Genomic DNA, 27,022 nt, shown 5'->3' on the forward strand with positions numbered 1-27,022 from the left:
ATTTTCTTACATATGATGCTCAAGTGTAGTTTTATTCTGTTTGGTAACATATACTCTTTTCATCATTTTGTGTTGCCACTGTATATAAAAAGGGCATTTCCAAAGTGAAGCCTTCAGAAGACAGGTTGGAGTCATAATGTTCAATTCATGTGATTAGAAGTTGCAGAAATTCTACACTAAGTAACACTCAATTTTATTAACATTGAATGTTTTGATCTGTTTGTGGAGAGTATTTTTACTCAGCATTTTAAATATTTCTCAAGTACAACCACCATTAAGAATAAAGTAAATAGATGAACCTTTACAGATAAAGTAGGTTATTTGTCCTTTCATTCTCAAAAGTCATATGCATTGTAACAATATAGTGCTGAATTTGCTGAGTAAAATAATCACATTGTATGCGTGAAAATCTCATTTCATAAGTAATTTCTATAAACTAATACTTTCATAAATTTGTCCCTTAGCTGTGATAAGGGAAAGGAAGGAACAGCCACTGAAAAATACAAGAAAGTGTTGCATTCAATATATTTTGGTCTTGCTTTGTGTCACTGGTGTATTTGTGTGTGTGTGTGGCGCATATTTTACTGCAAATTTAGACACTAATCTTGCTTTTTAACAGTGTGCTTTGAATGTATCCTCTGAATGAAATGAAATTCAGGGCTTGTTCAATGACCTCAATAAAATTTTACTCATGTGTAGTGAGAGACCATTCATCAAGTAATTTCTGAAACATATTCCTTTGGAGAATTTTTAGGGAATATACATTTAGCTGGTTTCTGTAATATAAAAAAGGGGAGTAAACATTTGGATGGTTTCATTTCACTTTGCTAGAGTTTTCTTTCCCAAGTTTGTACACTGAGTGTGTACATAGTTAAATCCGAGAAAAAAGTTCATGGATGTGTTTTTTGGTGCTTCATCTGTGGAGTTCCTGAGCACTTATATGCTGAACATATTTGAGATGGAGGACTAGTTTTAATAGTCTGAAGAAACAAACTTGAGAAGTTGACTTCATTGATAATCAAAACTTCCTGGTTATTTAGTCTTTTTACGTATCTTTCTTCAAGCCTTTGCCAAAAATACCAGAATCTGTGCACATGACATAGTGAAAAACTTCTCTGTGGATGTTCTCAAACAAACACGGGCTTGTCCAAAGATTTAATCTACACTTACATTGTGTTTGCTAGTTTTCATGGTCTGATTGTTTTACTCTTGTTTGTTTCTTGATTTCTGTTTTTATTTTCCTAAAAATTGTGTTCTGATACCCTAACCTCAGAAGATAATAGTATTTTGAAGCAGGCCCTCTAGGATGTCATTATGCCACTGCGGGGGAACCCTTAGGAAAGGAGTTTCTACCCTTATGAAGGAGACCTCAGAGGGTTTGCCCTGAGCAGAGGCAGCAAGAACTCAGCAGTTTGCAAATCAGAGGAGGCTTCACCAGAACCCTAACCCTACCAGCACACTGATCCTAGACTTCCCATGTCTGGAAGTGAAACTTTCTGTTGTTGAGAAGCCAGTTTGTAGTATTCTGATATAAGAACTTGAATGAAGGGAAACACTGGTGACAACACATTTTTTTCTCTCTGTTTAGTAACTGTGAGGCATAGTGTTTCATCTTGAGTTTCTTCTGTACAATTTTCCATGGAAGAATTATTTTGATACATCTCATGTAGAAATTGTATAGGTAAAATTTGTGGGGGGTGGTGCCTAGGAAATTTATTCAAAATTGGATGCCCCATGTTACTTGGTGCTTCAAAGAGCGTGATCTCTTTTGCTTCCTCTCCAGTCACTTGAAACATTCCGTAAGATGCCCCGGAAGGGAAAACAAAGTAATATTTTAATGGAAACTTGACAGGTCCATTTTGTAGGATTTTAGAGTGTGGGAACACAGTTCTTGGCAACATAATTTGACACTACCCTCCTTCAAATCAGACTTTGTTTCATAGGTTCAGAAGATATGCAGGACCATGAACTCCAACACTGCAATTTCAGAAAGCAAACTTTCATATTTTAAAATTATTTTAACTGTAAGATATTAAATTTACATCAACCAGAGTCAGTCACTGGTACACACATATTCCCGCGCCCTGAACCCTCCTCCCCAGCCTATTGCTCTGTGTTGTCCCAAGCACTGGCTGTGGGTGCCCTGCGTCATGCACTGGACTTGGAATGGCCATCTGATTTTGTACGGTAATGTACATGTTTCAATGCTGTTCTCTCAAATTGTCCCACCATTGCCCTCTCCCACAGAGTCCAAAAGTCTGTTCTTCCCATGTCTGTCTCTTTGGCTGCTCTGCATGAAGGATCCCCGTGACCATCTCTCTAAATTGCATACATATACATTACTATACAGCATTTGTATTTCTCTTTCTGACTTTACTTCACTCTGTAGAACAGGCTCCTGTTTCCACACATCATTAGAACTGACCCAAAGCATTCCTTTTCACAGCTGAGTAATGGTCCATTGTATATATATATACCACAACTTCCTTATCCATTCACCTGCAATGGATATCTAGCAATATTGCTTCCATGTCCTAGCTATCGTAAATAGTGCTGAGATGAATATTGGGGTGCACGTGTCTCTTTCAGTTCTACTTTCCTTGGGGTGTATGTAAGCAGTGGGATTGCTGGCTCATATGGCAGTTTTGTTTCCAGGTTTTTAAGAACTCATACGCTTTATTGTGGCTATACTTGTTTGCATTCCTACGAACAGTGTAAGACCCTTACCTTTTCACTCCCTCTCCAGAATTTCATGTTTGAGATGTTTGGGTGATGGTCATTGTGCCCAGTGTCAGATGCCACTTCATTGTGGTTTTGACTTTCATCTCTCTGAAAATGAGTGATGTTGAGCATCTTTTGTGTGTTCATTCAGTTCAGTTCAGTTCAGTCGCTCAGTCGTGTCCTACTTTTTGCAACCCCATGAATCACAGCACGTCAGGCCTCCCTGTTCATCACCAACTCCCGGAGTTTACCCAAACCCATGTCCATCGAGTCGGTGATGCCATCCAACCATCTCATCCTCTGTCATCCCTTTCTCCTCCTGCCCCCAATCCTTCCCAGCATCAGGGTCTTTTCCAATGAGTCAACTCTTCACATCAGGTGGCCAAAGTGTTGGAGTTTCAGCTTCAACATCAGTCCTTCCAATGAACACCCAGGACTGATCTCCTTTAGGATGGATTGATTGGATCTTCTTGCAGGCCAAGGGACTCTCAAGAGTCTTCTCCAACACCACAGTTCAGAAGCATCAATTCTTCAGCACTCAGGCTTCTTCCCCCTCCAACTCTCACATCCATATGTGACTACTGGAAAAACCATAGCCTTGACTAGATGGACATTTGCTGGCAAAATAATGTGTCTGCTTTTAAATATGCTGTCTCGGTTGGTCATAAATTTCCTTGCAAGGAGTAAGTGCCTTTTTTTTTTTATTAAGTATTTATTTATTTATTTATTTATTTTTTCTTATAAATTTATTTATTTTAGTTGGGGGCTAATTACTTTACAATATTGTAATAGTTTTTGCCATACATTGACATGAATCAGTCATGGGTTTACATGTAGTGCCTTTTAATTTCATGGCTGCAGGCACCATCTGCAGTGATTTTGGAACCCCAAAAAATAAAGTCTGACACTGTTTCCACTGTTTTCCCATCTATTTTCCATGAAGTGATGGGACCGGATGCCATGATCTTTGTTCTCTGAATGTTGAGCTTTAAGCCAACTTTTCCACTCTCCTCTTTCACTTTCATCAAGAAGCTCTTTAGTTCTTTTTCACATTCTGCCATAAGGGTGGTGTCATCTGCATATGTGAGGTTATTGATATTTCTCCCAGAAATCTGGATTCCAGCTTGTACTTCATCCAGTCTGGCATTTCTCAGGATGTACTCTTATTAGATCTTAGGGATACTAATTTTAAAGAGACAACATAATAAATTGTGCAAAGCATAAAATATACACATACAATAAGAGTTGTACACAGTACAATGGAATATTAGCCATTAAAAAGAATGAAATAATGCCATTTGCAGCAACATGAATGGACCTAGAGATTGTCATAGCGAGTGAAGTAAATCAGACAGAGAAGGAGAAATATCATATGGCATCCCTCATATGTGGAATCTAAAATGAAATCATATAAATGAAGTTACAACACAGGAAGACTCTCAGACTTACAGAGCAAACTTATGGTTTGTTCTTATGGATAAACTCACAGATAATGAACAAAGTCCTACTGTTAGCACAGGAAACGTTGCTCAGTGTTACCTGGCACCTTGGATGGGAGGGGAATTTGGGGGAGAATGGATAAATATATACATATGGCTGAGTCCCTTCACAGTTTACCTGAAAGTATCACAACATTTTTAACTGGCTATACCTCAATACAAACAAAAAGTTTTTGTTTTTTTTTTTTTTTTCAGTTGTATAAAGGTTTTTTTTTTTTTTTTCAGTCGACTGAGTAAAATATTTGCATGGGAGCAAGAACCACGGAGGTAATGCCACGTTCAGGGGGATGATTTTCCTTTTTGTCTTAATAATATTTTCTTTCAGCAAACGAAAATCAAGATTCAAATGTGCATAAATTGCTTTTATATGATTACATATTGTGCCATCTTAATATGTATGAATATATAATCCCTTTATCTACTCTTGCTGCTCTGATTTTAACATAAGGAGTTAGAAAACCATTTAAGACAATGTAACCTCCTACATATGCTCTCTTAAGAGGTGCTGCTAATAAATCGAACATGAAGTTTTTAACTTTTTATTTTATATTGGAGTATAGCCAGTTAACAATGCCATGATAGTTTCAGGCGGACAACAAAGGGACTCAGCTACAGATACACGCATATCAATTCTTCCCCAAATTCCCCTCACATCCAGGCTGCCACTGAACACTGAGCAGAGTTCCCTGTGCTCCACAACAGGTCCTTGTTGGTTCTCCATTTTAAATACAGCCGTGTGTACATGTCTGTCCCATGCTCCCTAACCATCCCTTCCCTGCATCCTTCCCCTCAGCAACCATAAGCTGAACATACAGCTTTTTCACACTTGACTCTGTGTCGCGCCCCTGGCAGGCACCCTGGACAAGACGCCCACACCTAAGAAAATATTTGTGAGTTACCTTCAGCCTAGAAAATATGAACAAGGGAGAAAAACAAGATCCAGAACAAGATATGAATTTCCAAGAAGTTGACGTGCACTTAAGGTATGTGTGTGACTTAGAGGTGGGAGTCTCCTGACCTCTGGATGTTTCATGTGGATTCTGAGAAAAATGTCTGCTTCTTTAATTAGATGGAAATGTACACAACAGAGAGCTTTGCATCAAGTCTGACATTTAGTGCATGACTCCCTGGGACCCTCCAAGCTGGGTTGTTGACCTATTTTTCCTCTGGACCCCAAGCTGTGTTAACTCCTCACTGACTTCTAATCCGGAATCAGCGATCCCTGTTGGGAACGTCCTTGTTGCTTCCCCCTTATCTCCATTCCTCCCTCAACCACTGTTATTTCTTACTTTTTGGGTGCTGTTGTTGTTCGTCACCGAGTCACGTCCACTTCTTTGCTACCCCACGGATGCAGCACGCCAGGCTTCCCTCTCCTTCGCCATCTCCCAAAGTTTGCTCACACCCACGTCCATTACTCAATGGACGGTGATGCCATCCAAACATCTCATCCTCTGCCACCTCCTTCTTCTCTTGCCGTCAGTCTTTCCCAGCCTCAGGTCTTTCCCAAGGAGTCCGCTCTTCACATCAGGTGGCCATAGTATTGGAGCTTCAGCTGCAATGTCAGTCCTTCCAATCAATATTCAGTGTTGATTTCTTTTAGGATTGACCGCTTTGATCTCCTTGCAGTCTAAGGGACTCTCAAGAGTCTTCTAATAAAATTGAAGCCAACAGATATAAACTGCCTGTATGGATCTCAGACACCACTTTAATCATTTGACATGTGATTGGGTTCAGGATACCTCACCCCAAAATATGGCACCTGGCATATTGAAGGTGAAGCAGTTTGAGAAAACAGCGGAAGGAAGAGGTTCACTCTCTTCCCCTTCCCCCTTCTTCCATGAAACAAGCCATAATCCCATCATGGGAGAGGTACCCTGCCTATAGCAGGAGGAAAGGAGCATTCTTATCTCCAAAGGGTGAGGAACACTTCCAAGAGGAAGCCTAACACACAGGCCTTGCTAAGTTTCTGCCAGCTTATTACACTCACCTCTTATTCCTTAACCGATCATATTCTTCCACAACTGTCCCCACCTCATCAAACCTAGTTTGAAATACTCAGGTCTGTTTCTTTAGGTCTTCATTTCCTTAGGAAGGCTCCTGCGTCACTTAAAACATATTAAAATAAGTTGTAAGCTTGTCTCCAGTTAATGTGTCTTTGTTGATTCATTTTCAGACGCACCCAGCGACCCTCAGCACGTGGAAGAAAACATTATCCACCTCTACATATTTTAATCCTTACATTTAGTAACTTGCTGTCCTTTTAGTCTAGAAGGACAGACTGAGGCTCAGAGAGCTTGAATGACCTCCAAATTGCAGGTTTTCAGATACAATACATAGAAGGGCACTTCTGGGGAATCCCCCACACCAGGGGTTTGTGAGCTGCACGTGTATACCTAAAATGCCATCACCAAATCTCAGGTCATAGGTTTTCTCTTAAGTTCTCTTCCTGGAGTTTTCTAGTTTTGGTGTTGCATTTGGGTGTCTGATCCACTTTGAGTTAGTTTTTGTCACAGGTATAAGACCAGTGTCAAGAATATTAACCATTATGCCATCATCACCATAATCAACATCACAATGACTAAAATACTTGTTGCACCTTTCACTATACTTTCCCTACATATCTCGAGGCCCTGATAAATGTTCTTTAGTTAAACACAAATGGCTCCTCAACACAGGAAAACGTATTCTACCTTGCTCCTGAAAAATTTTTCGACCCTAGTTTTGGAAAAACTGAAAAAGCATCCTATAACACTGAGAATGCAGGTTTGCTCACACAGGCTGGTGTGGGTCTGATAGGCAAGCGTCTATGGAAGGCAGCTTTGAAATCTCTGTCAAAATGACACACACATGTGCACTGTGGCTCAACAATTCCACTGCAGGGGATTTTTCTTCCCAGAAGGTTTCACACAGCAGCAGAACTGCTGAAGCTCATAGTTTTGCACAGAATACTGGTAGCAAAGGGCTGAAAACAACTCAACCACCCAGTAGTCAGGGATGGGGTAAATAAATCAAGTCACAACAACAGTACAACAGAAGTCAAACAGCTGTTCAAAAACAGTAGGCAAATTCTCTTTGTACTGATATGAAAAGGTCTCTGAGATAGGAAAAAATGAAGGCATAGAACAATGGGTACAGTCTGCCACCTTTTGTATAAAAAAGGTAGGAAATGAGACTATGAGTATTTTTGCAAACTAAAAATGTTTCTACTCTATTTATACAAACATATAGTTACATATAATATGAATCTGTGTGACATCATGATATACTTGTTATAGTTGGTCAGTCGTGTCTGACTTTTTGAGACCCCATGGACTCGACAGTCCATGAAATTCTCCAGGTATGAATACTGGAGTGGATAGCTGTGCCCGTCTCCAGGGGGGCTTCCCTACCCAGGGATCGAACCCACGTCTGCCTGCGTTGAGGGTGGAATTTTCACCAGCTGAGCCACAAGGGAATCCCAAGAACATTGCAGTGGGTAGCCTATCCCTCCTGCAGTGGATCTTCCTGACCCAGGAATCCAACCAGACTCTCCGGCATCGCGGGCGGATTCTTTACCAACTGAGCTTCCAGGGAAGCCTTATATTGCTATCAAGGGAGTAATTATATTACTTAAGTACACATTTTAAGCTACAGTATGTACCACACTGTGTCACATTATAGGTTGTGTTACATCGTCACACTTCTTATTTAGAAAATATATTTTATATTTTAAACTATTTATATCTATTACAGGTAAATATCTACCGAATTTATAGTATAAATATGTATAATACGTATCAATGATAATGACATATATATGTGTATAACGCACATATGTATATACGCATATATCTCTATTTTCATATATACAAAGACACTGTGGAAGGACACTGAAAACATGTTCACGCTTTCATAATTATTCACAGTTGCATAATTATTCAGTTTAATAATCATACGTATTCAAATAATTGCACCGGTCACCTGAGTGTTCCGTGGTTTTATAGCATGAGAATTTCGTCGGTGGCACACACAAAGTGAGAAGGCTTTTCACTGCATACTGTTTATTTTGAAACCGTTTTAAACCACGTGCTGACTACTGCCAAAACTCGTAAAGCATCTAAAGGAAGTAGTCCTCCGGCCTCTCCCAGCCCTCTCTAGGCCGCGTGGTCCTCGCTGGTCCCCCCAGCGGAACCGGCCAGAAGCGGCCTGCGTTTTCTGCGCGGCGCTTTCTGCACCGGCCGTCCCACAGGGCGCATGCGCAGACCGCTGGTAGCGCCTGCCTGGCGGGTTTGCGCTGCAAGACCGAGGTGCAGAGGTTCGACCAGGCGAGGGTGTCCGTCTGCGAGGTGAGCGCGCGGCGGCCAGGGCCCGAACGCGAGGGAGGGGCCCTGGGGGTGAGGGCCCGGCTCGCGGGCAAGGAGGCACGGGCGTCCTTTCAGGGACGCCGGGGCAGACGCTCCTCTTCGCGGGGAAGTCGACGGAAAGGGAGGCGCGAAGTAGCGGCCCTGAGGGGAAGGGGTGCGGGAGGCCGCGCGGGCCAAGTCAACTCTGAGGAGGACGCGGCGGCCTCCCTGTTGCTCACGCCCCGGCTTCCTGTCAATGCTTCCCCAGCCGGAAGGCCTTCCACCCGCCCTCCTCCTCCCCCGTCGCACCTTCCTCCCCGTCCCAGGACCCCACAGCCCCTCCTTTTTTAGGGCCTCTTCGCTCTCACCCCCAAGAACGCGTTCCTTGGTCCCTGAGGACACTCCCCGTCCTCCTCTCGGACCCCTGCCCTCCCCTTCGAGGACCCCCACGGGCCTTCTCCTTCAGACACACCTGTTGGCCTCCTCAAGGACTCCCGCCCTAGAAAACCCTCCTTCCCCCTCGAGGACCCCTCCCTTTCCTTAACCCCCCCCCCGTTTGGAGGGGCCCCCAGTTTACCCCCTCAGAGACCCCCTGCCTTCCCCTCAGAACAGCTTCCTTCCTCCATGAGGACCTCCACCCTCCCCTTCGACGATGCCCCTCAGCCCTCTTCTTCTAGGACCCCACTCTCGCTCTCCCCCACCAGAACCACCCTTCTTCGCCTTTGAAGACCCCCGTTCCTCTCCAGACCCCCTGGCCCCTCCCCCCAGCCTCCCCCACATTCAAACTCCCCTTTTTTCTTAGGACCCCTCCTCTCCCCTCAACACAGTGCCCTCAGCCTTGGCCCTGCCATTATCCCTCCCCTCTGTCCTGCTCCTGCCTCTCTCCGAGCTCCACCCCCTTTATGTCAGAGGCGCTCCTTCCTTCAGCTCCCCCTTTACCTCCTGTCCCACCTTCCTCTGTGTTTTCCCCCTGGCTCTGGCCCACCTCTCCTCTCCCAGCCCTTACCCTCCCTCAGCCTTCCTGCGGTCCCCCACTTCTGCCCTGGCCCTGGTCCCTCCTTCCTGCCCCTCTTGCCTCAGACCTCCTCCCTCCATCACACCTCTCCTCTCTATATCCTTTCGCTCAGTCCTGGCCCCCTTCCTCTCCTTAGTTCTGCCTCTCCTTTCTGCTCCTCTGCCTCAGTCCCACCCCTTCTCTCTGGGCGCCTACTCCCTGGACACCTCTCCTAGCCCAGACTGGTTCTTCCTCTTTACCTTGCCCCCCTCCTCCTCCTCTGGTCCAGCTCTGCATTCTGCCTGGCCTTGCTTTCCTCCTTTCCCCATTCCTCAGCACTTCTCTTTTGGTGGCTCCCTTCAGTCCCTGCTTCCTCCTCCCACAGCCTCAGCTCACCTGGAATCTCTTGGCCTCCACTCCCTTCTCCCAGCACTTATTCCCATTTCTCTGAACTTTCTTCCCTACTCTGAAATCAAGGAACCCACCACCACTCATGGTTTTAGGGACTCTTTTGCTTTTTTCCCCCCAAGTGTTTAACATCAGCTGCTTTTATGCCTACTTTTCCCTCTCTGGGCGAGGAGAAGGGATTGTGACTCTTTGCTCTAGCTTGGGACCTGGCTAGCCTAGAGAAGCAGGTTGCCAGGATTTCACAGTCATTTCTGCTACTCCTTTGTCAGAATCTTATGCTGCAGCCTGTAGAGATGGAAATTCAGTGGGGGGTATCGTACATCCAAAAAAAGGAAGTAATAGCAAATTTTAAATTGATGGTAGGCGGATAAGTATTAAGAAAAAATCACAGTCTTCTCATACATTATCCCAGTCTAACTTCTAGCTAAAGAGTTAAAATGTTTAAATAAAAAATAAGAAAATAAATTTGCATTTTTAAGTGATCTCTGCCTTTTTGTTACAGGCTTGTTTGATTTCTTTATATTTTTTGCATAGGGATGCAGTCCTTTGTAGGATGAATGTATTGTAATGATCTTTCCTCATTTGTATTAACTCATTTTTAAAAGCATCTGCTTAGGTGGTTCATGAATTTGTTCAGTTCGTTGTGGTTTGGAGTTCAAGTCTCTTCCCTTCAGTGCCATTTCTGAGATTTTTCTAGCCCGTGTCTGTGCATCTTCTAGACCTGACGCCGTGACTGAGGCAAGAGCCGGTCTGTAGATATGCAAATCTGTGTGAATATTCATTTAGGCATTTGTGTGAAATGAGCTAACTTCCTTTGATTCGCATAACCTCTACTGTCCAGTTAAACTCTGCAAGCCATTTGTGAGTCTCTCTGTGTAGTTTCTGCAGATCCTAAGGTTTCTGACTCTCTTCTTCATCTGATAAAACTCAGCCCACCATCTTCCACAACAGTGTGCTTTGAAGCAGCCTGCCTTTTAGAGTATCTCCATCCTTTGAAGGGTCAAGCTGTAAAAATGCTCCATGTGAAAGAAGTTTTGGATATCTCGAGGAATACCCAGCTCGTTCATCTACGTGATGAAGAAGAAAATCGAGAAACCACCCCCATAAGAAACCCAGAGGCTCCAAGAGTTTCTCATCAAAACTTTAGGTCTTTTCAGCCCCTGTCGGTTACAGGACCTCACCAAGCTGTGAGCCAATTTCAGGAGCTCTGCTGGCGATGGCTGCAGCCAAAGAGCTGCACCACGGAGCAGATGATGGAGCAGCTGGTGCTGGAGCAGTTTCTGAACACGTTGCCAGGGGAGGTTCAGACATGAGCGAGGTCAAAGCAGCCCAAGAGCAGCAAGGAAGCAGGTGACCTGGTGGCAGACTTGATCCAAGCATGTGAGGAGGAAGGTGAGAGAGGGACTTTTTGAACTTTTGTTGTATGCCTGGCATGTAAGAGGGAGCTAAATAAAAACTTGTTCAATGAATGAATGAATGAATTTTGTAATCTCCAGTCTAATCTGCCTAATCCTATGTGAAATGAAAGAAACTTGAGATTTGGCTTTTGCTTTTCATGCTATTTTCGGAGAGTATGCCTTCTCTCTGCTCTGTTCCCCACGCTTCCACTTTTCATTTTGAGCCTAAACCTTAGTGTCAACACAAAACAATACACAGTCAAAAAAAAAAAAAGAGGGCATGCAGTGTGGGAGATAGGAGGCCCGAAATTTCAATTCTGTCAAAATTTGACTGGTGTCTTAGAAACTCAAAGTTACTCGATTGGAACTAAGGGCATCTCACTGGTGATAGAAGAAAGCCATTCACTCCCGATAGCCCTTTGGATGATATTGATACTAAAACCAAAGCTTTGTTTGTGTGTGTATATATATATATATATATATATATATATATATATACATATATATATAGACAAGGAGAGAAAGGCAAGGGAACAAGATGGGGATGTGGACCAGTGGGATGGGTTGATTACATTGAAAAATATAAAGAATCAAATTTGAAATAAACATGAGGGTCATGTATGGCTGAATGGTGATGTATCAAGGATTATGATTAGTCCAGTTTTGTGCACCTGCATTCATTAAAAGAATTTTGAAGAGGCTAAGAAAATTTGGAAATCCCAGCAGTGGCCACAGAACTGGAAGAGGTCAGTCTTTGTTCCAATCCCAAAAAAAGGCAATGCCAAAGAATGCTCAAACTAAGGCACAGTTGCACTCATCTCACATGCTAGTAAAGTAATGCTCAAGATTCTCCAAGCCAGGCTTCAGCAATACGTGAACCGTGAACTTCCAGATGTTCAAGTTGGTTTTAGAAAAAGCAGAGGAACCAGAGATCAAATTGCCAATATCCGCTGGATCATCAAAAAAGCAAGAGATTTCCATAAAAACCTCTATTTCTGCTTTATTGACTATGCCAAAGCTTTTGACTGTGTGGATCACAATAAAATGTGGAAAATTCTGAAAGAAATGGGAATACCAGACCATCTGACCTGTTTCTTGAGAAACCTGTATGCAGGTCAGGAAGCAACAGTTAGAACTGGACATGGAACAACAGACTGGTTCCAAATAGGAAAAGGAGTACGTCAAGGGTGTATATTGTCACCCTGCTTATTTAACTTATATACAGAGTACATCATGAGAAACACTGGGCTGGAAGAAACACAAGCTGGAATCAAGATTTCTGGGAGAAATATCAATAACCTCAGATATGCAGATGACACCACCCTTATGGCAGAAAGTGAAGAAGAATAAAGAGCCTCTTGATGAAGGTGAAAGGGGAGTGTGAAAAAGTTGGCTTAAAGCTCAACGTTCAGAAAAGCAGGATCATGGCATCTGGTCCCATCACTTCATGGGAAATAGATGGGGAAACAGTGGAAGCAGTGTCAGACTTTATTTTTTGGGCTCCGAAATCACTGCTGATGGTGATTGCAGCCATGAAATTAAAAGATGCTTACTCCTTGGAAGGAAGGTTATGGCCAACCTAGATAGCATATTTAAAAGCAGAGACATGACTTTGCCAACAAAAGTCCATCTAGTCAAGGCTATGGTTTTTCCAATGGTCATGTATGGATGTGAGAGTTGGACGGTGAAGAAAGCTGAGCGCCGAAGAATTGATGCTTTTGAACTGTGGTGTTGGAGAAGACTCCTGAGAGTCCCTTGGACTGCAAGGAGATCCAATCAATCCATCCTAAAAGAGATCAATCCTGGGTGTTCACTGGAAGGTCTGATGTTGAAGCTGAAACTCCAATACTTTGGCCACCACATGCGAAGGGTTGACTCATTGGAAAAGACCCTAATGTTGGGTAGGATTGGGGGCGGGAGGAGAAGGGGACGACAAAGGATGAGATGATTGGATGGCATCACCGACTCGACGGACATGGGTTTGGGTGGACTCCGGGAGTTGGTGATGGACAGAGAGGCCTGTTGTGCTGCGGTTCATGGGGTTGCAAAGAGCCGGACACGACTGAGCGACTGAACTGAATAGTAAACATGTTGGACACTTAAAATGTACTACATTGTAAATATTTTATAATAGTGTTTTACCTCTCTTAGTAGTTCTTGAGATAGGTATTACCCTCCTTCCACAGATGAGAAGACAGAGGCACAGGGAGATTGAATAACTTACCTGTGAACGTGTTCGTCGTTCAGTCGTGTCTGACTTTTTGACCCCATGGACTGTAGCCTGCCAGGCTCCTTGCCAGTGGAATTCTCCATGCAAAAAGACCGGAGTGGTTGTCATTTCTTTCTCCAAGGGATTCTGTCTGAGCCACCAGGGAAGCCCAACTTGCCTGTGGTCCACAATTATTAAAATTAGTAATTGGCAGTCAGGATTCAGACCTCCGTGGCTGGCTCCAGAGTCTGTCATCTTATTAATCGTGGCTGTTAATACTGCCTCCATCGGACATAGGGCATATGGTCCCACAGAATTTTTAAACTTGGTCAAAGACACAGCCTTTGATGGAGCTGAAATTCAAGAGAGGGGAAAGAGCTTGCTAGGGTATGAGAAGAAACTATAGAATAGTGAAAGGTACTCTTGGAAAGAGACCACAAACAAGGAAGGACTTCAGGTTTCCTGAGGGAAGGTGGTGGTTGTCTTCTAGATCCCTGAGTGAAAAAGATGTAGTAATAAGAGTTGTGGTCTTTTTTTTTTTTACTACCTGCTTTGTGCCCCACACACAGCAGGTGTTTAACCCTTATAGGTGCCTGTAGAATTAGAGAGATCTTTGTAATTTTCATGTTACAATTGAGAAACTGATGTTCTCTGGTGACTAAATAGATGGTGAAGCTAGGACCATTGATACAAATGTAGAGGGAAGGTTTACTTTATTTGGAAGGCACTGAAAATCCATGGAAGCATTTAGAGGTGGGAGGTAACCAAACCTCTTTTCTGGAATTGCCACACTGAGCTGAGAAATGATTTTTTTGGTTTTTCTCTTGTCATAGGAAGTGCTGCTTCTGCCCATGGCAGGTGAGGGGTTGGCAGGCTACTCTCTGTGTCTGTGGGTGCTGCCAGACTGGACTCAACTCTGTGGTTATTCCTTCTCCCTTCTAGGTTTCTCTGCTCAGAACTGTGTCCTTGCAGAAGAGAGAAACACAAACCACCACCAAAAGAAGGACACAATGATGTCTGACAGGAAGCCATTTGTTAGATCTCAGGTGAGTCAGGTTTTCTTCTGACTTAGTTCTGCAGTGTGAGGAGCTCCCCTTTCTGATTTCTAGACCTCCTCTATCTAATTAAACATCCTCATTTCCTTAAAGTCTTTATGTAAACTTTACCTAACTGAGCCTTTCTTTCCCAGGCTTCTGTATCAGAATTTTCTTCTGACTCTTTGTATTTGATTTCCTGCTTTTTCTCACACTTATTGCCACCACCACATACCACATCTTTAATATTTTCTCTCTTTTCCCGTCTCTTGAATTAATTTTTCATTGTTTATTGTTCCATTATCTCTCCACTTTTGACTTAGTCAAAGCAACCCTGATGTGATTTGTACTACTATTATGCTCCTTTTTATAGATGAAATAACTGTTGTGAATTTTTAAAAATTTGCTCCTTAATGTTCTTGTTAAATCATGTTTTGAAACCTAGAAGAAGCTAATGTGTTGCACTTGCTTTAGAAAAAAATTCATGGGTGAGGGGAAGGCGTTTGACAGTTAGGAAAAGAAAGTGTTTACAAATGCTCCTTGAGGAAGAGCTAAGGGGAAGAGGGGTGAGAAACATTGTTCCAGGTCATCTGTTCCTGAGAATAGCCCTCTTTCCCTACAGTGTCTGTGTCTAGGATCTCAAGTGAAGATGCCCTCAGAGATGACTGAGGTAATAAAAGAGAATTTGTAAGTGGGTGGATTGTGACAACATGGGGGGCATCTGCCCCATCTAAGGGGCAGCTATGTTTCAGCATCAGCTGATGGCGCCATGTGAGAATGTGGACCCTGATGCCTAGATCTTCTGATTTTTTAAAGTGAAGTCAAAAAATCCAGCTAATAATATGAATTATACTAATATTTTGGTGTTGGCAACTAACAAATTTTGAAGAAAGAATAAAGAACACATGTGAGCCAAATAAACCCCTCTATAAAAGCTGGGCAGTCAGTACATGCTCTCTAGTTCGTTGATCTGCATAATGTTTCCATGAAAACACAAAAGACGTATATTAGTAAAATGGGTATCATGGTCTTCGGTAGTCTTCCAATACCTGCTTCTTACATTCACCTTTCTGTTACCAAGAATGTTGCATGTAACTGTAATTACTTAGTTTGTATTACTGGATTATTCTGAGGTGTGATTATGTGTGTGTTAGTCGCCCAGTGATCACGGTATCTGTTGCCATCACGTCATGGCAAATAGATGGGGAAAGAGTGGAAACCGTGGCTGACTTTATTTTTGGGGGCTCCCCAATCACTGTAGGTGGTGATTGCAGCCATGAAATTAAAAGACACTTACTCCTTGGAAGGAAGGTTATGACCAACCTAGACAGCGCATTGAAAAGCAGAGATGTTCCTTTGTCAACAAAGGTCCATCTAGTCAAGGCTATGGTTTTTCCAGGAGTCATGTATGATTGTGAGAGTTGATTGTAAAGAAAGCCAAGTGCCAAAGAATGGATGTTTTTGAACTGTGGTGTTGGAGAAGACTCGTGAGAGTCCCTTGGACTGCAGGGAGATCCTTCCAGTCCATCCTAAAGGAGATCAGTCCTGGGTGTTCACTGGGAGGACTGGTGTTGAGGCTGAAACCCCAGTCCTTTGGCCACCTGATGTAAAGAGGTGATGCACTGGAAAAGAACCTGTTTCTGGGAAAGATTGAGGGCAGGAGGAGAAGGGGATGACAGAGGATGAGATGGTTGGGTGGCACCACCAACTCCATGGACATGAGTTTGGGTAAACTCCGGGAGCTGGTGATGGACAGGGAGCCCTGGCGTGCTGCAGTTCATGGGGTCGTAAAGAGTCGGACACGACTGAGTGACTGATCTGAACTCCACTGAACTGAGTCGCTCAGTTGTGTCTGACTCATTGCAACCGCAGGGACTGTAGCCTGACAGTCTCCTATGTCCATGGAATTCTCTAGGTGAGTATACTAGAGTGGGTTGCCATTCCTTTTTCCATGGGATCTTCATGACTGAGGGATTGAACCTGGGTCTCCTGCATTGCAGGCAGATTCTTTACCATCTGAGCCACCAGGGGAGCCCCAATATCATCATACATTTATCTCTTCTACCATAAATGAGTGTTTGGGTCTTGCCTAGATTTTGGAGGTTATAAGACAGTACACATGAGCAGATACACCTAGGAAGAGGTATATTTCTGGACCCAAAAGTGGTTTACCAATTTACATTTCCCTGGTGGCTCAGACGATGAAGCATCTGCCTGCAACGCGGGAGACCTGGGTTCAATCCTTGGATCGAGAAGATCCCCTGGAGAAGGAAATGGCGACCCACTCCAGTACTCTTGTCTGGCAAATTCCATGGATGGGGGAGCCTGGTAGGCTGCAGTCCACGGGATCGCAAAGAGTCACACACAACTGAGCTCACACACAACTGAGCAACTTCACTTTTAGCATCTTTTAAGAGGTCTCAAAAGCCCACATTCTAAGATTTTCGTTGATGGCTCAGTCAGTAAACAATCTGCCTGCAGTGCAGGAGATGGAGGTTCAATCCTTGGTCAGAAAGATCCCCTGGAAAACAAATGGGAACCTGCTGTGTAGTATTCCTGCCTTGGAAATCCCATGGACAAAAGAGCTTGGCCACAGTGGATGGGTCTCAAAATTTTGAGTCAGGCACGACGGAGCAACTACACCACCACCACCACCAAGAGTCCCCCTTCTCGACAGTATTTGGTATTGTCCAACGTCTTAATTTTTGTCAGTTGAATGAGTATAAAGTCATACTTTGTCATTTTGAAATGCATTTTCTTATTATAAGATTGGCCATCTCTGCATATTTATGAGCTGTTTGTGTTTTGTGGATGAGTCACTGAGGCTTAACCTATCCACACTCACAGAGCTTGTAAGAGAGAACCAGAACGTAAACCCAACTGTCTCTTTTTCCTGGGATTGGGGTATACTGCTCAGCTTTTATTTGCATTTTTCTCTCTTTATTAAGGAACTTAAAAGGATCTTTCTCCTCCCACACAGATCTCTAGAAATTCGCAGCAGGAGCTGTCTTAGAAATATTCCCACTTCTCTCAGACTTCAAGACAAAAGAAAGATATGCTTATTTTTTCTCTTTCTTTTCTATGTTTTAAATTATGAAACTATGATAACACATTTACAGGAGGCTTGGAGAGTTCAGAACAAAGTTACATATAGTTCCACTATGTGGTGGTTGGTGGTTTAGTCGCTAAGTCATGTCGAGTTCTTGTGACTGCATGGACTGTAGCCTGCAAGGTTCCTCTGTCCATGGGATTCTCCAGGCAAGTATACTGTAGTGGGTTGCCATTTCCTTCTCCAGGGGTCTTCCCGACCCAGGAATCAAACCCAAGTCCCCTGCATTGTAGCGAGATTCTTTACCAGCTGAGATATGAGGGAGCTATGGGGGAAGTTCTACTATAAATTACAATTATTTTTTAGTAGATAAATTACAATTTTTAGGTGGACTTTCAATATCAAACTCAAAAAATTAATGGAATGAATAAAGGTAGAAGTCTATAGTAGATCTGAAAAGCAGTATGAACCAATTGAACATAACTTCAGATTTATATAGTTTTCACACAACAAGAGAGGCCAAATTGTGTTCAAGTTCCCATGGACTATAAACTAGGAGACCCTGGAACATATCCTGGGACATAAAGTGCAAAAGTTTCATGGCCTGAAGGTATTGAAATCATATACAGTCTGTTCTCGTATCACTGTGGAATTATGTTAGAAGTTAATACCAAAAGATGTTGGAAAATAAGCCACATATTTTCAAGTGCAGTGTGACGTTTCCCAAGAGAGATCTTTGACTTAGCCATCGAAAGCCTCTATAAAGTTAGAAGACTGAAAGAAACAAGAGGGTGATTGCAGAGAAGAAAACATTTTAATGAGAAAGACTTAAAGGAAAGAAACCCTTGTAGGTCCCTGAAACCTTTGGATTAGAGTCTTTCTGCTTGTCTGAATGTGTGCTTCATGGTCAGTCCCCTCTTATCAGGCACCTTTCCCCCTCTTTGGGATAATTCCGGATTTCAATCATTTAGGAGTATATCTGGTATTTCAGGAATTGGTGACTTTCGAGGATGTGACTCTGGACTTCAGTCCAGAGGAATTACCCTACCTCAGTGCTTCTCAGAGGAAGCTCTACCGGGAGGTGATGCTGGAAAATTACAGGAACCTGGTCTCCCTCGGTAAGCTGTGATGACCAAAATTGTTTCCAGACACTGGCATATGTCCCTAGTGGCAGAATCTTTGGAAACAGGCTTTATTTTTCTTGTGTGTAAATTTGCACTTGCCTGTTATCTCAGAGCCTTTAGAAACCAGGCTGGGAGTTCCTGAGGGTACAGGACAGAATCCCCAAGTTATAAGTCTCCTTCTTCAACAGGGTACCAGTTCCCTAAACCTGACATTATCTCACAGCTGGAAGAGGAGTCACATGCTAGGGAGGAAGACGGGAGCGCAGTGACATGTCCCGGTGAGAACGGGATCTTGGGGAGAAAACCCTGCTCAGTGAGCAGGGGCTGGGAGCTGGTCCTCAGAGCCCACTCAGCTTAGGGAGAGGGCTGGTAGGTGCTTTCACTTTAGGGACTCGTGTGGCCACGCCACATCATGCTCACTCAGTACTTCTTTTGTCTCCTCTCTGAAGCTCATCTCTTCCTCTCCTGCTCAGCTCCAGGGAGGCCAGTTTTCCTATCCTCTAATGTTCAAGCCCCTGCATTCATTTGTGCCTTTCCCCTGACAGCTAGAAATCAGAGGTCTTTCCTCTGTCACTGAGACAAGCGAAAACCTTGGTGTGATACCACTGCTCTTTCCAGCCCTCAGGGAGTTGACTTTATAAAGCACACATCAGGTTCTTACCACTCCCAAAAGAAAATCCAGACTTCTAGCAAAACATTTAAATCCGTCCCAGTCTGGCCCAAAAGTCACATCCAGCTTCATCTCTCATAGATATTCCTAGTAGAACCCTATATTGCTGCTCCCCAGGACTGTGTAGTTTCATAGTCAGTGTCTGCTCAGAATAAGCTTGCCACCCATTTCACTGCTTGCTGAGCCCTAATGCCTTCCCCTGCCTGATCTTTTTCTGTTCCCAAATGAAATTCCCCAAACTCTCCTTTTGTACATTTATAGCCTGATTAGAGTCTCTATACAGACTTATGAACATCCAGGTGGATAACGCTTTGCTGAGAATCAGCATTTAGTAAATGTTGAATTGAATGGGTAAAACGAGAGATTGGGAGCCAAGAAAAGAGTTGAAATTCTCTTGCTTTGTTCTGAGTGAGAAGGTGTTGACCAGGGTACTCCAGTGTTTCCCCAATAGTCCTACAGAATTATAATAGGGGTTCTTTACCAGGAAAAAAAAAAAAAGGTGTTGCCTAACAAGATCAGTTCGAGAAATGCTACGTCTTACATTTCCCCTCTTTGAGATCTGAGATGCTGGTTAAGGGATCTGAAGAGGGCTACAAGAGTGAAAGCTGACTTGCATCGTACCCTATGTCCCGGATTGACCTGACAATAGAATCCCTTTATGGCCACAGTTATATTAGTTCCTCCAAACCGCAGTGATGTACCAAGCATGGTCTGGAAGTTGCAGCCAAACCCCAGTCCCCCCTCTTTCTCTGGTTTCCTTCTCATTCTCTTGTCGGTGCCTCTGGCATCTTTGTCAATGTTCAGTCCTCCTAGATGGTCTTTTCTATCAAGCATGGTCTGGAACTTGCAGCCAAAACCCAGTTCCCCCTCTTTCTCTGTCCATAAGTGCATGGATTTATCCCTGGGATTGCTATTCCGTTCCATGGATCTATGTGTCTCTCTCTGTGCCAGTCCCATACTGTCTTGATGACTGTTGCTTTGTAGTATAGCCTGAAGTCAGGCAGGTTGATTCCTCCTATTCCATTCTTCTTTCTCAAGATTGGCTCTTCGAGGATTTTTGTATTTCCATCCAAATTGTGAAATTATTTGTTCTAGTTGTCTGAAAAATACTGCTGGTAGCTTGATAGGAATTGCATTGAATCTATAGCATCCTTAGGGTAATGTGCTCGTTTTCACTATATTGATTGTTCTGATCCATGATCACGGTATATTTGTCCATCTATTTGTGTGTTTGAATTCTTTCATCAGTGCTTTATAGTTTTCTATATGTAGGTCTTTTGTCTCTTTAGGTAGATTGAGTTTTGTTTTTTGTTTTTGTTTTTTATTTTATTTTATTTATTTTTTAAATTTATCTATTTTAGTTGGGGGCTAATTACTTTACAGTATTGTAGTAGTTTTTGCCATACATTGACATGAATCAGCCATGGGTTTCCATGTGTTCCCCATCCTGAACCCCCCTCCCACCTGCCTCCCCATCCCATCCCTCTGGGTCATCCCGTTGCCCCAGTCCTGAGCATTTGTCTCATGCATCGAACATGGAATGGTGTTCTCTTTCACATATGATAATATACATGTTTCAATGCTATTCTCTCAGAACGTCCCACCCTCACCTTCTCCCTGGTTTAACAGGGAGTCCTTAGAGATCATAAATGGACTACTTTCATAAATTCAATATCTTTCAAGATTTTGAAATATCACCCATTGATGATGATTTGAGAGTATTGCAAAAAATAGTGGAAAAGCGCAGGCACCTGGGAATCATGTTTCATATGGGTCTATCTGAGCTCCACCTAGCTGTGTGACATAGGTGCACAACCTCACCTCTGTGCTTTATAGCCCTCATCTGTAAAATAAGGATAATAATGATCCCTATCTCATTAGACTATTGTGAACATTTTTCAAACAGTCCATTAAAACACAGAAGTGAGTAATACATAATAAATACTTGATTAATAGTAGTTATTATTACTGTTAATACTAAACAGGTAGATTGAGGTGTTTAAAGGCGTAAGCCACACTTCTTGCATGGCTCTGCAATAAAACATACTCTGCTTTAAACTCTAGTGTTTCGATATTGCTTGGCCCAAGGTTGTTGGGTACAGGGGTATTAGGTTACAGTAACACCTTATCTCTCAAGTCTATGGAGGTTAACAGACTCTCTTCAGAGAATGATTTCAAAACCACATACACTCATAAAAGTATGAGCAGTTTTTTCTTCTGTGTAAAGCAAGTTAACAGACACTGAGAGCTCTCCCAGTTACCAGGTGAATTTAGGACAAAGTGTGACAAAGGCTGTCATCAGGTCTTACTTGAGGACTACTTATTATTTTGGAAACTTTGTCATGAACTGATTTGCTAGGATATATAGACAGAGTATATCTTTTATCTTTACATCGTTTAGTAGTTTGCTTCTCATGTGTGTCACATTATGGTTTAATATGTGCATACATTTTCATATTATAAAATATAGGGAATTCCATTCTTGATTTGGAAAGTTTGTGGTGAGATATTCACAAGTGAAATGCAGAAAATTCCGTATTTCATTCAGGAAATCTACATGCGTGTATTCAGATGTGAAATACCGAGTTCCATGCTTCACGTAGAACACTTTTGCCCTCATGTCAAAATGTGATACAGACATGGAATTCTCTCTGTAGAGAGAGATTTATACGGAGATGCTAAGGCCAGCATCCTGCCAAGGGCCACGGCTCTCCATTGCCAGAGGAATTGAAGTCTGCCCATATATTGTACAGAGGCCCTTTCAAAGTGATTCTGTTCTCCAGTTTCTGGAGCCCATTATACAGAGTGAAGTAAGCCAGAAAGAAAAACACCAATACAGTATACTAGTGCATATATATGGAATTTGAAAGATGGTAATGATAACCCTATATGTGAGACAGAATAAGAGACACAGATGCATAGAACAGTCTTATGGACTCTGAGGGAGAAGGTGAGGGTGGGACGTTCTGGGACAATAGCATTGAAACATGTATATTATCATATGTGAAACAGAACACCATTCCATGTTCGATGCATGAGACAAATGCTCGGGGCTGGGGCAATGGGATGACCCAGAGGGATGGGATGGGGAGGGAGGTGGGAGGGGGGTTCAGGATGGGGAACACATGGAAACCCATGGCTGATTCATGTCAATGTATGGCAAAAACTACTACAATACTGTAAAGTAATTAGCCCCCAACTAAAATAAATAAATTTATTAAAAAAAAAAAGAACCAGAAAAAAAGAAAAGCTTTAGAATAAAGTTCAGGGATATTTAAAGGACCCATTATTTACAAATGCTTCCCAGTTTTAAAGATTTCATAATTTTATTAGGAGGATGGTTGCAACTCAAATCTGCTATGTTAATAGGAATGTTTAGAGATGAGAATTTAGTTTTAGATGTAAAAATGCTTCATGGCCTAACCTCATTTTATGCATTTAGTCTGCTCTGGCAATTGTTGAAGAACTTGGTGTAAGGATTTCTTTGTTAATATCCTTATCTCCTCTTAGAAAATGGAAGACAAATAATTTCTTATCGTGAGCGAGACTGAGATGATGTACCCAACTGGTTAAAACATTAAATCGTGCACTGTCTATTCAAGCAAGTGCAGCTGCCTCTGCCACATATAGTCTCTTTCTGAAGAGCTATGGTTAAAATTCAAGTGCTAAGTGCAGCTTGTCCCCTCCATCTGAGACTTCCATGAAAAAAACAAAAAGATTTTCCTAACCAGGCCTCCACAGAAACATGAACAGCCATGAAGGAGGCAAGGAAATCTATCTATTAAATCTATGAATGTATCAGAAAGCAGGAGCAGTGAATAACTTACATTTTCTACTGCAGAAGCATCAAACAAATACATCTTTAAAGTGTAGATTTCTCAAGAAAGTGAAATTTAGAAAAATCTGGCATTATTCAACAAGGGAAGCTCTTTTTATAACTTAGAAAAATTATTTTTTATAAACACAAAACACTGATTTGAACTATGGAGAATCTGGGTGGAACACATACTCAAATTACCTCTGCCACTCTGGTGTTACTTCTGTGTGTTGCCCTTCTGTGGTCAGGGATTAACTAAGATCTTCACTTGGCTGAGTCCTGCATTGTTTAGTCTGAGGACTTTGTTTTTAAAAAATGAATACTATTTTTATAGCTTTTTCTTGTAAGTCTAAAATTGTTAAAAATAAAGTTAAAAAATACCGAATTTTAAAATATATGGAGAAAGTACTACTTCTTGTATGCTTTTAGGTTTAAAAATTCAAAAATGATGTCAAATACTTCAAAACTCTTCCATCTAAAGTATAAAACAAAGGCATTTATAAAATTTTAAATATATTGGCCAGTTCTTAGAAGTTATGGAATGAAAGTCTATTTCATTTAACAGTAATTTGAATCTCAAAGACAAAATCATTTACTTAAAAATCTGGGTTGTCATGTAATGATGACATACATTTCATGGGAACTGTAATGGTTAGTTCTTAGAAATAAAACTTATACGGAGTGAACGTTCTCTTGCAAACAAGTAAGAATCACCAGCTAATATGTGCTTTATACATGTTTAAATCTGACCTGATGACAAATCATTAGGTACTAATACCTTTACCTGTTACTTCCATCACCCTAGCTTCTTCCATGAGCACAGAACATAAATTGTAAGGGAAATAAAATACCTCAGGAGTTTATCTCTAAATATTTACTTTCTAGGTAGTCTGCAGTATATCATGTCTCTCCTTATAAAAATGAATACAGTTAGGAATTAAGAACATAAGCTATACCTCAAAAAATTAACAAAAAACTGTATCACATTTAAAATTATCCAGCATAGCCATTGACTACTTTTTTTTTTCCTATTCAACTATATCCTGAGTAGAAAATGCATGGTGTTACCCACATGACCTTGGATAATGCCAGATGGTTCTGCAAAATTATTGTGTATTTAGTAAGTGTGTTTTAGAGTAAAACTGAAAGCCAAGATGATTATTTCATAGATTGTCCATTTAACAACATAATTGACCCTAAGTGTTCAACCATACTGAACTGCCTAGTTCCAGTGAACAGAAACACCCTCAGCGTCCAGGGCAATCCTTTAAAACATGAATGAATTGTTTCTCAGGAAAGCCAAGAGACCCAGTGAAACACTGTATGTACGGTGACTGAAGGAGCCACATTTCATCAACACTCTTCTGTGTCCTGTGTTTTATTTACAGCTAACAGTTCAGCTAGTGAATACACAGAATACTGTCCAAATATTACTCAGCTTCATTCACTATCGGTGGTAAAGTGATCTACAGAAAACAAAGACCACGTCTCTTTTCTATAGAGAGAAACAGAATCTCTCTCCCATTCTTGTTTTCTTATACATCTCTCCACAGAATCATACTCTATAATCATAATCTATTATTAAGAACAGCAGCCTAGCAAGGTCAACTTCGTTAAAATAAAGTTTAAAAACTTACGAGTCACTGGGGAAAAAAAAAAGTAAAAGTGGTTCTGTTCTCATCCAGCCTCCAGGTGAGAACACACCCCAGCCTACCCCATCAGCCCAGGCCTGTGGGACTGGGAAGGGCGAGAGGATCAACCCAAGACACCCTTTTAAGGAGTGATGTTTCAAACTGGCATACGCTGGATGTAGCAGGTGCTTATGCTACAGTGCCATCAGTCTCCCAAACCTTACAGAAAAGGGCAAGCTGTGCTCATGTGCCTGGACATGTTGAGGATAGAATGGTTCTGCACTTGAGAGAGACAGAAAACCCTTTGTAGCTGGGTGTCCTAGGGGCTGTGCATAGCCCCTCTTCTGTGCCTGGGGATCTGGCCCACTCTTATTTCTCTGCTCCTTCGCATCCTCCCTGACTGCCCCCAGGTGCTTTTTTCCTGCCTCTCCTTTCTGCTGAGGGATCCACGTTTACACTTACAAGCCTGTTTACACTTCCAGCTTGCTCTGTCGCTGAGATCCCTGGGCTTTTTTCCATGGCGTCAGTGCTTCTGCTGCCCTGTGATCTTTAAACCTTACACAAGCTCTTTCACGTTTTCAGTGTCCATTCTTCCACCCCCCAGCCAGACCAGTTCAGACAGCTCACACACACATTTGTGTCAGCGCATATGTGTGTGCATGCACACCCCCCCACACACACAAACAGTCCTGAAAAGAAACTTCACACATGCACAACTATTTGTTTACTTGTCCAGTATAATGGACTTTGGTAAGCACCCCTCTTTTTTGGCCCGGTTATTTTTTTTTTCCACTCACTAGTTGATCAACTCAGCGTCCTCTTCTACTTCTATGATACATCCTAGAAGGTGAATGGGATTTGCTCATGAGGGGGACTGACATGCAAAGAGGCTGGCAGGGTTGGAAGTCCTCACTGTGGACGGTTGAGTGACGTGTGCCTGTGTTCTCTACTCCCATCGCATCGGACTAGTTCACAGCACCAATCACGTTGGGAAGATACCATTCCCTGGGCTTTCCTTCCAGAAACAACAAAGAAATAGCAAGGGGCTTTGAACTTGAAATTGATCATGCACCCCCTTTCCCCGGGCTATAGAAGGTCACTGAGGACAAGAATTCTTTAACAACTTCCTATTCACAGAAAGGCAAGCCCCAACTCCTACTGCCTGGGTGATGCTTCACTTAAAATCATGAAGAAATACTGCATAGGTAATGTCAGTTTAACGATCAAAGCAAGAAGTGGTAAAAGTCAACGTCCTTCATTTCTGCAGCAGCGTTTATAGAACACTTAACAAGTCAACCCCAAATCTTTTCTGACAGATGAAAAATTTTCTGACAGATGCATTCCTGCAACATCTTTGCCCTTTGTGATCCTAATTAATATTCTCACTTCAACGAGTGATAATCTTGCCCCATGGGCATTTCTGTAAGTGTGTGGGTATTGTTGTTTCCAAACGTGGGTCACTGTTAAGTATTCCTGCGGTAAAGCATTTCTTGCTGTTCACAAATATCGCGTAACTCTTTTAAAAAGTCACTATTCAAGGTGTTGGAAGCATTTGATCCAGGAATGAAAGAAAGGGTCGAATTCACACACAGTCTAACAAAGACACACAAATTTAAAACAAAAAAGGGAATACAAGCAACACAATTCATGTATGTTGAATAGGGCCATGCAAGAACTGACGCAGCTACGGCAGCAGAGCTGTGCATAATGGCACAGGCATGGGTGCCACATCAAAGCAGACAGGAGGCATAGGCAGACCCACAGGAAGAAACATCAGCTCACCTTCATGGGCAAACACAACGGAGACACCCAATCTTCATTCTAAACAGAGGAAAACATGAACACATCCAGGGAACAGGAAACAAATGCAGATCAGGGTGATTGAGCCAGAATGCTCTTGAAATCATCAGTAATCCGCCAAGTTTCCCACGCATTGATATTCAGTGGAAGAAAACCTTACACAACACGTCCAAGCGCGCAGTCAAATCTAATAGCACCTAGACCTTAGGGCCCAAGTGAAAGCCCGAAAGACACTGGGACACAAGTCATGGCAAGTTTCCAGAGAATGACCATCAAGTCAACCACACACAGTTCAGTTTCACTAACCGATCCATGACTATCTCTGCAGTCTTCACTCCAGGACAGGT

General features: G+C 42.4%; 1 protein-coding gene across 1 annotated transcript; it reads left to right on the forward strand.

Annotated features, from left to right (window-relative positions):
* Positions 1 to 8,490: 8,490 nt before the first annotated feature.
* LOC145537783 (zinc finger imprinted 2-like) lies at positions 8,491 to 26,379 on the forward strand. The gene is made up of 6 exons (XM_081568598.1): positions 8,491 to 8,545; positions 14,493 to 14,596; positions 15,207 to 15,254; positions 18,625 to 18,751; positions 18,946 to 19,035; positions 24,633 to 26,379. Exons 2-6 carry the CDS (start codon positions 14,561 to 14,563, stop codon positions 24,707 to 24,709), a joined length of 378 nt encoding a protein of 125 aa, XP_081424724.1. The 5' UTR covers positions 8,491 to 8,545; positions 14,493 to 14,560; the 3' UTR covers positions 24,710 to 26,379.
* The last annotated feature ends 643 nt before the right edge of the window (positions 26,380 to 27,022 follow it).

The sequence above is a fragment of the Giraffa tippelskirchi genome, chromosome Y, assembly GCF_054371585.1.
Source record: "Giraffa tippelskirchi isolate mGirTip1 chromosome Y, T2T-mGirTip1v1.2.pri, whole genome shotgun sequence".
Classification (NCBI taxonomy): Eukaryota; Metazoa; Chordata; class Mammalia; order Artiodactyla; family Giraffidae; genus Giraffa; species Giraffa tippelskirchi.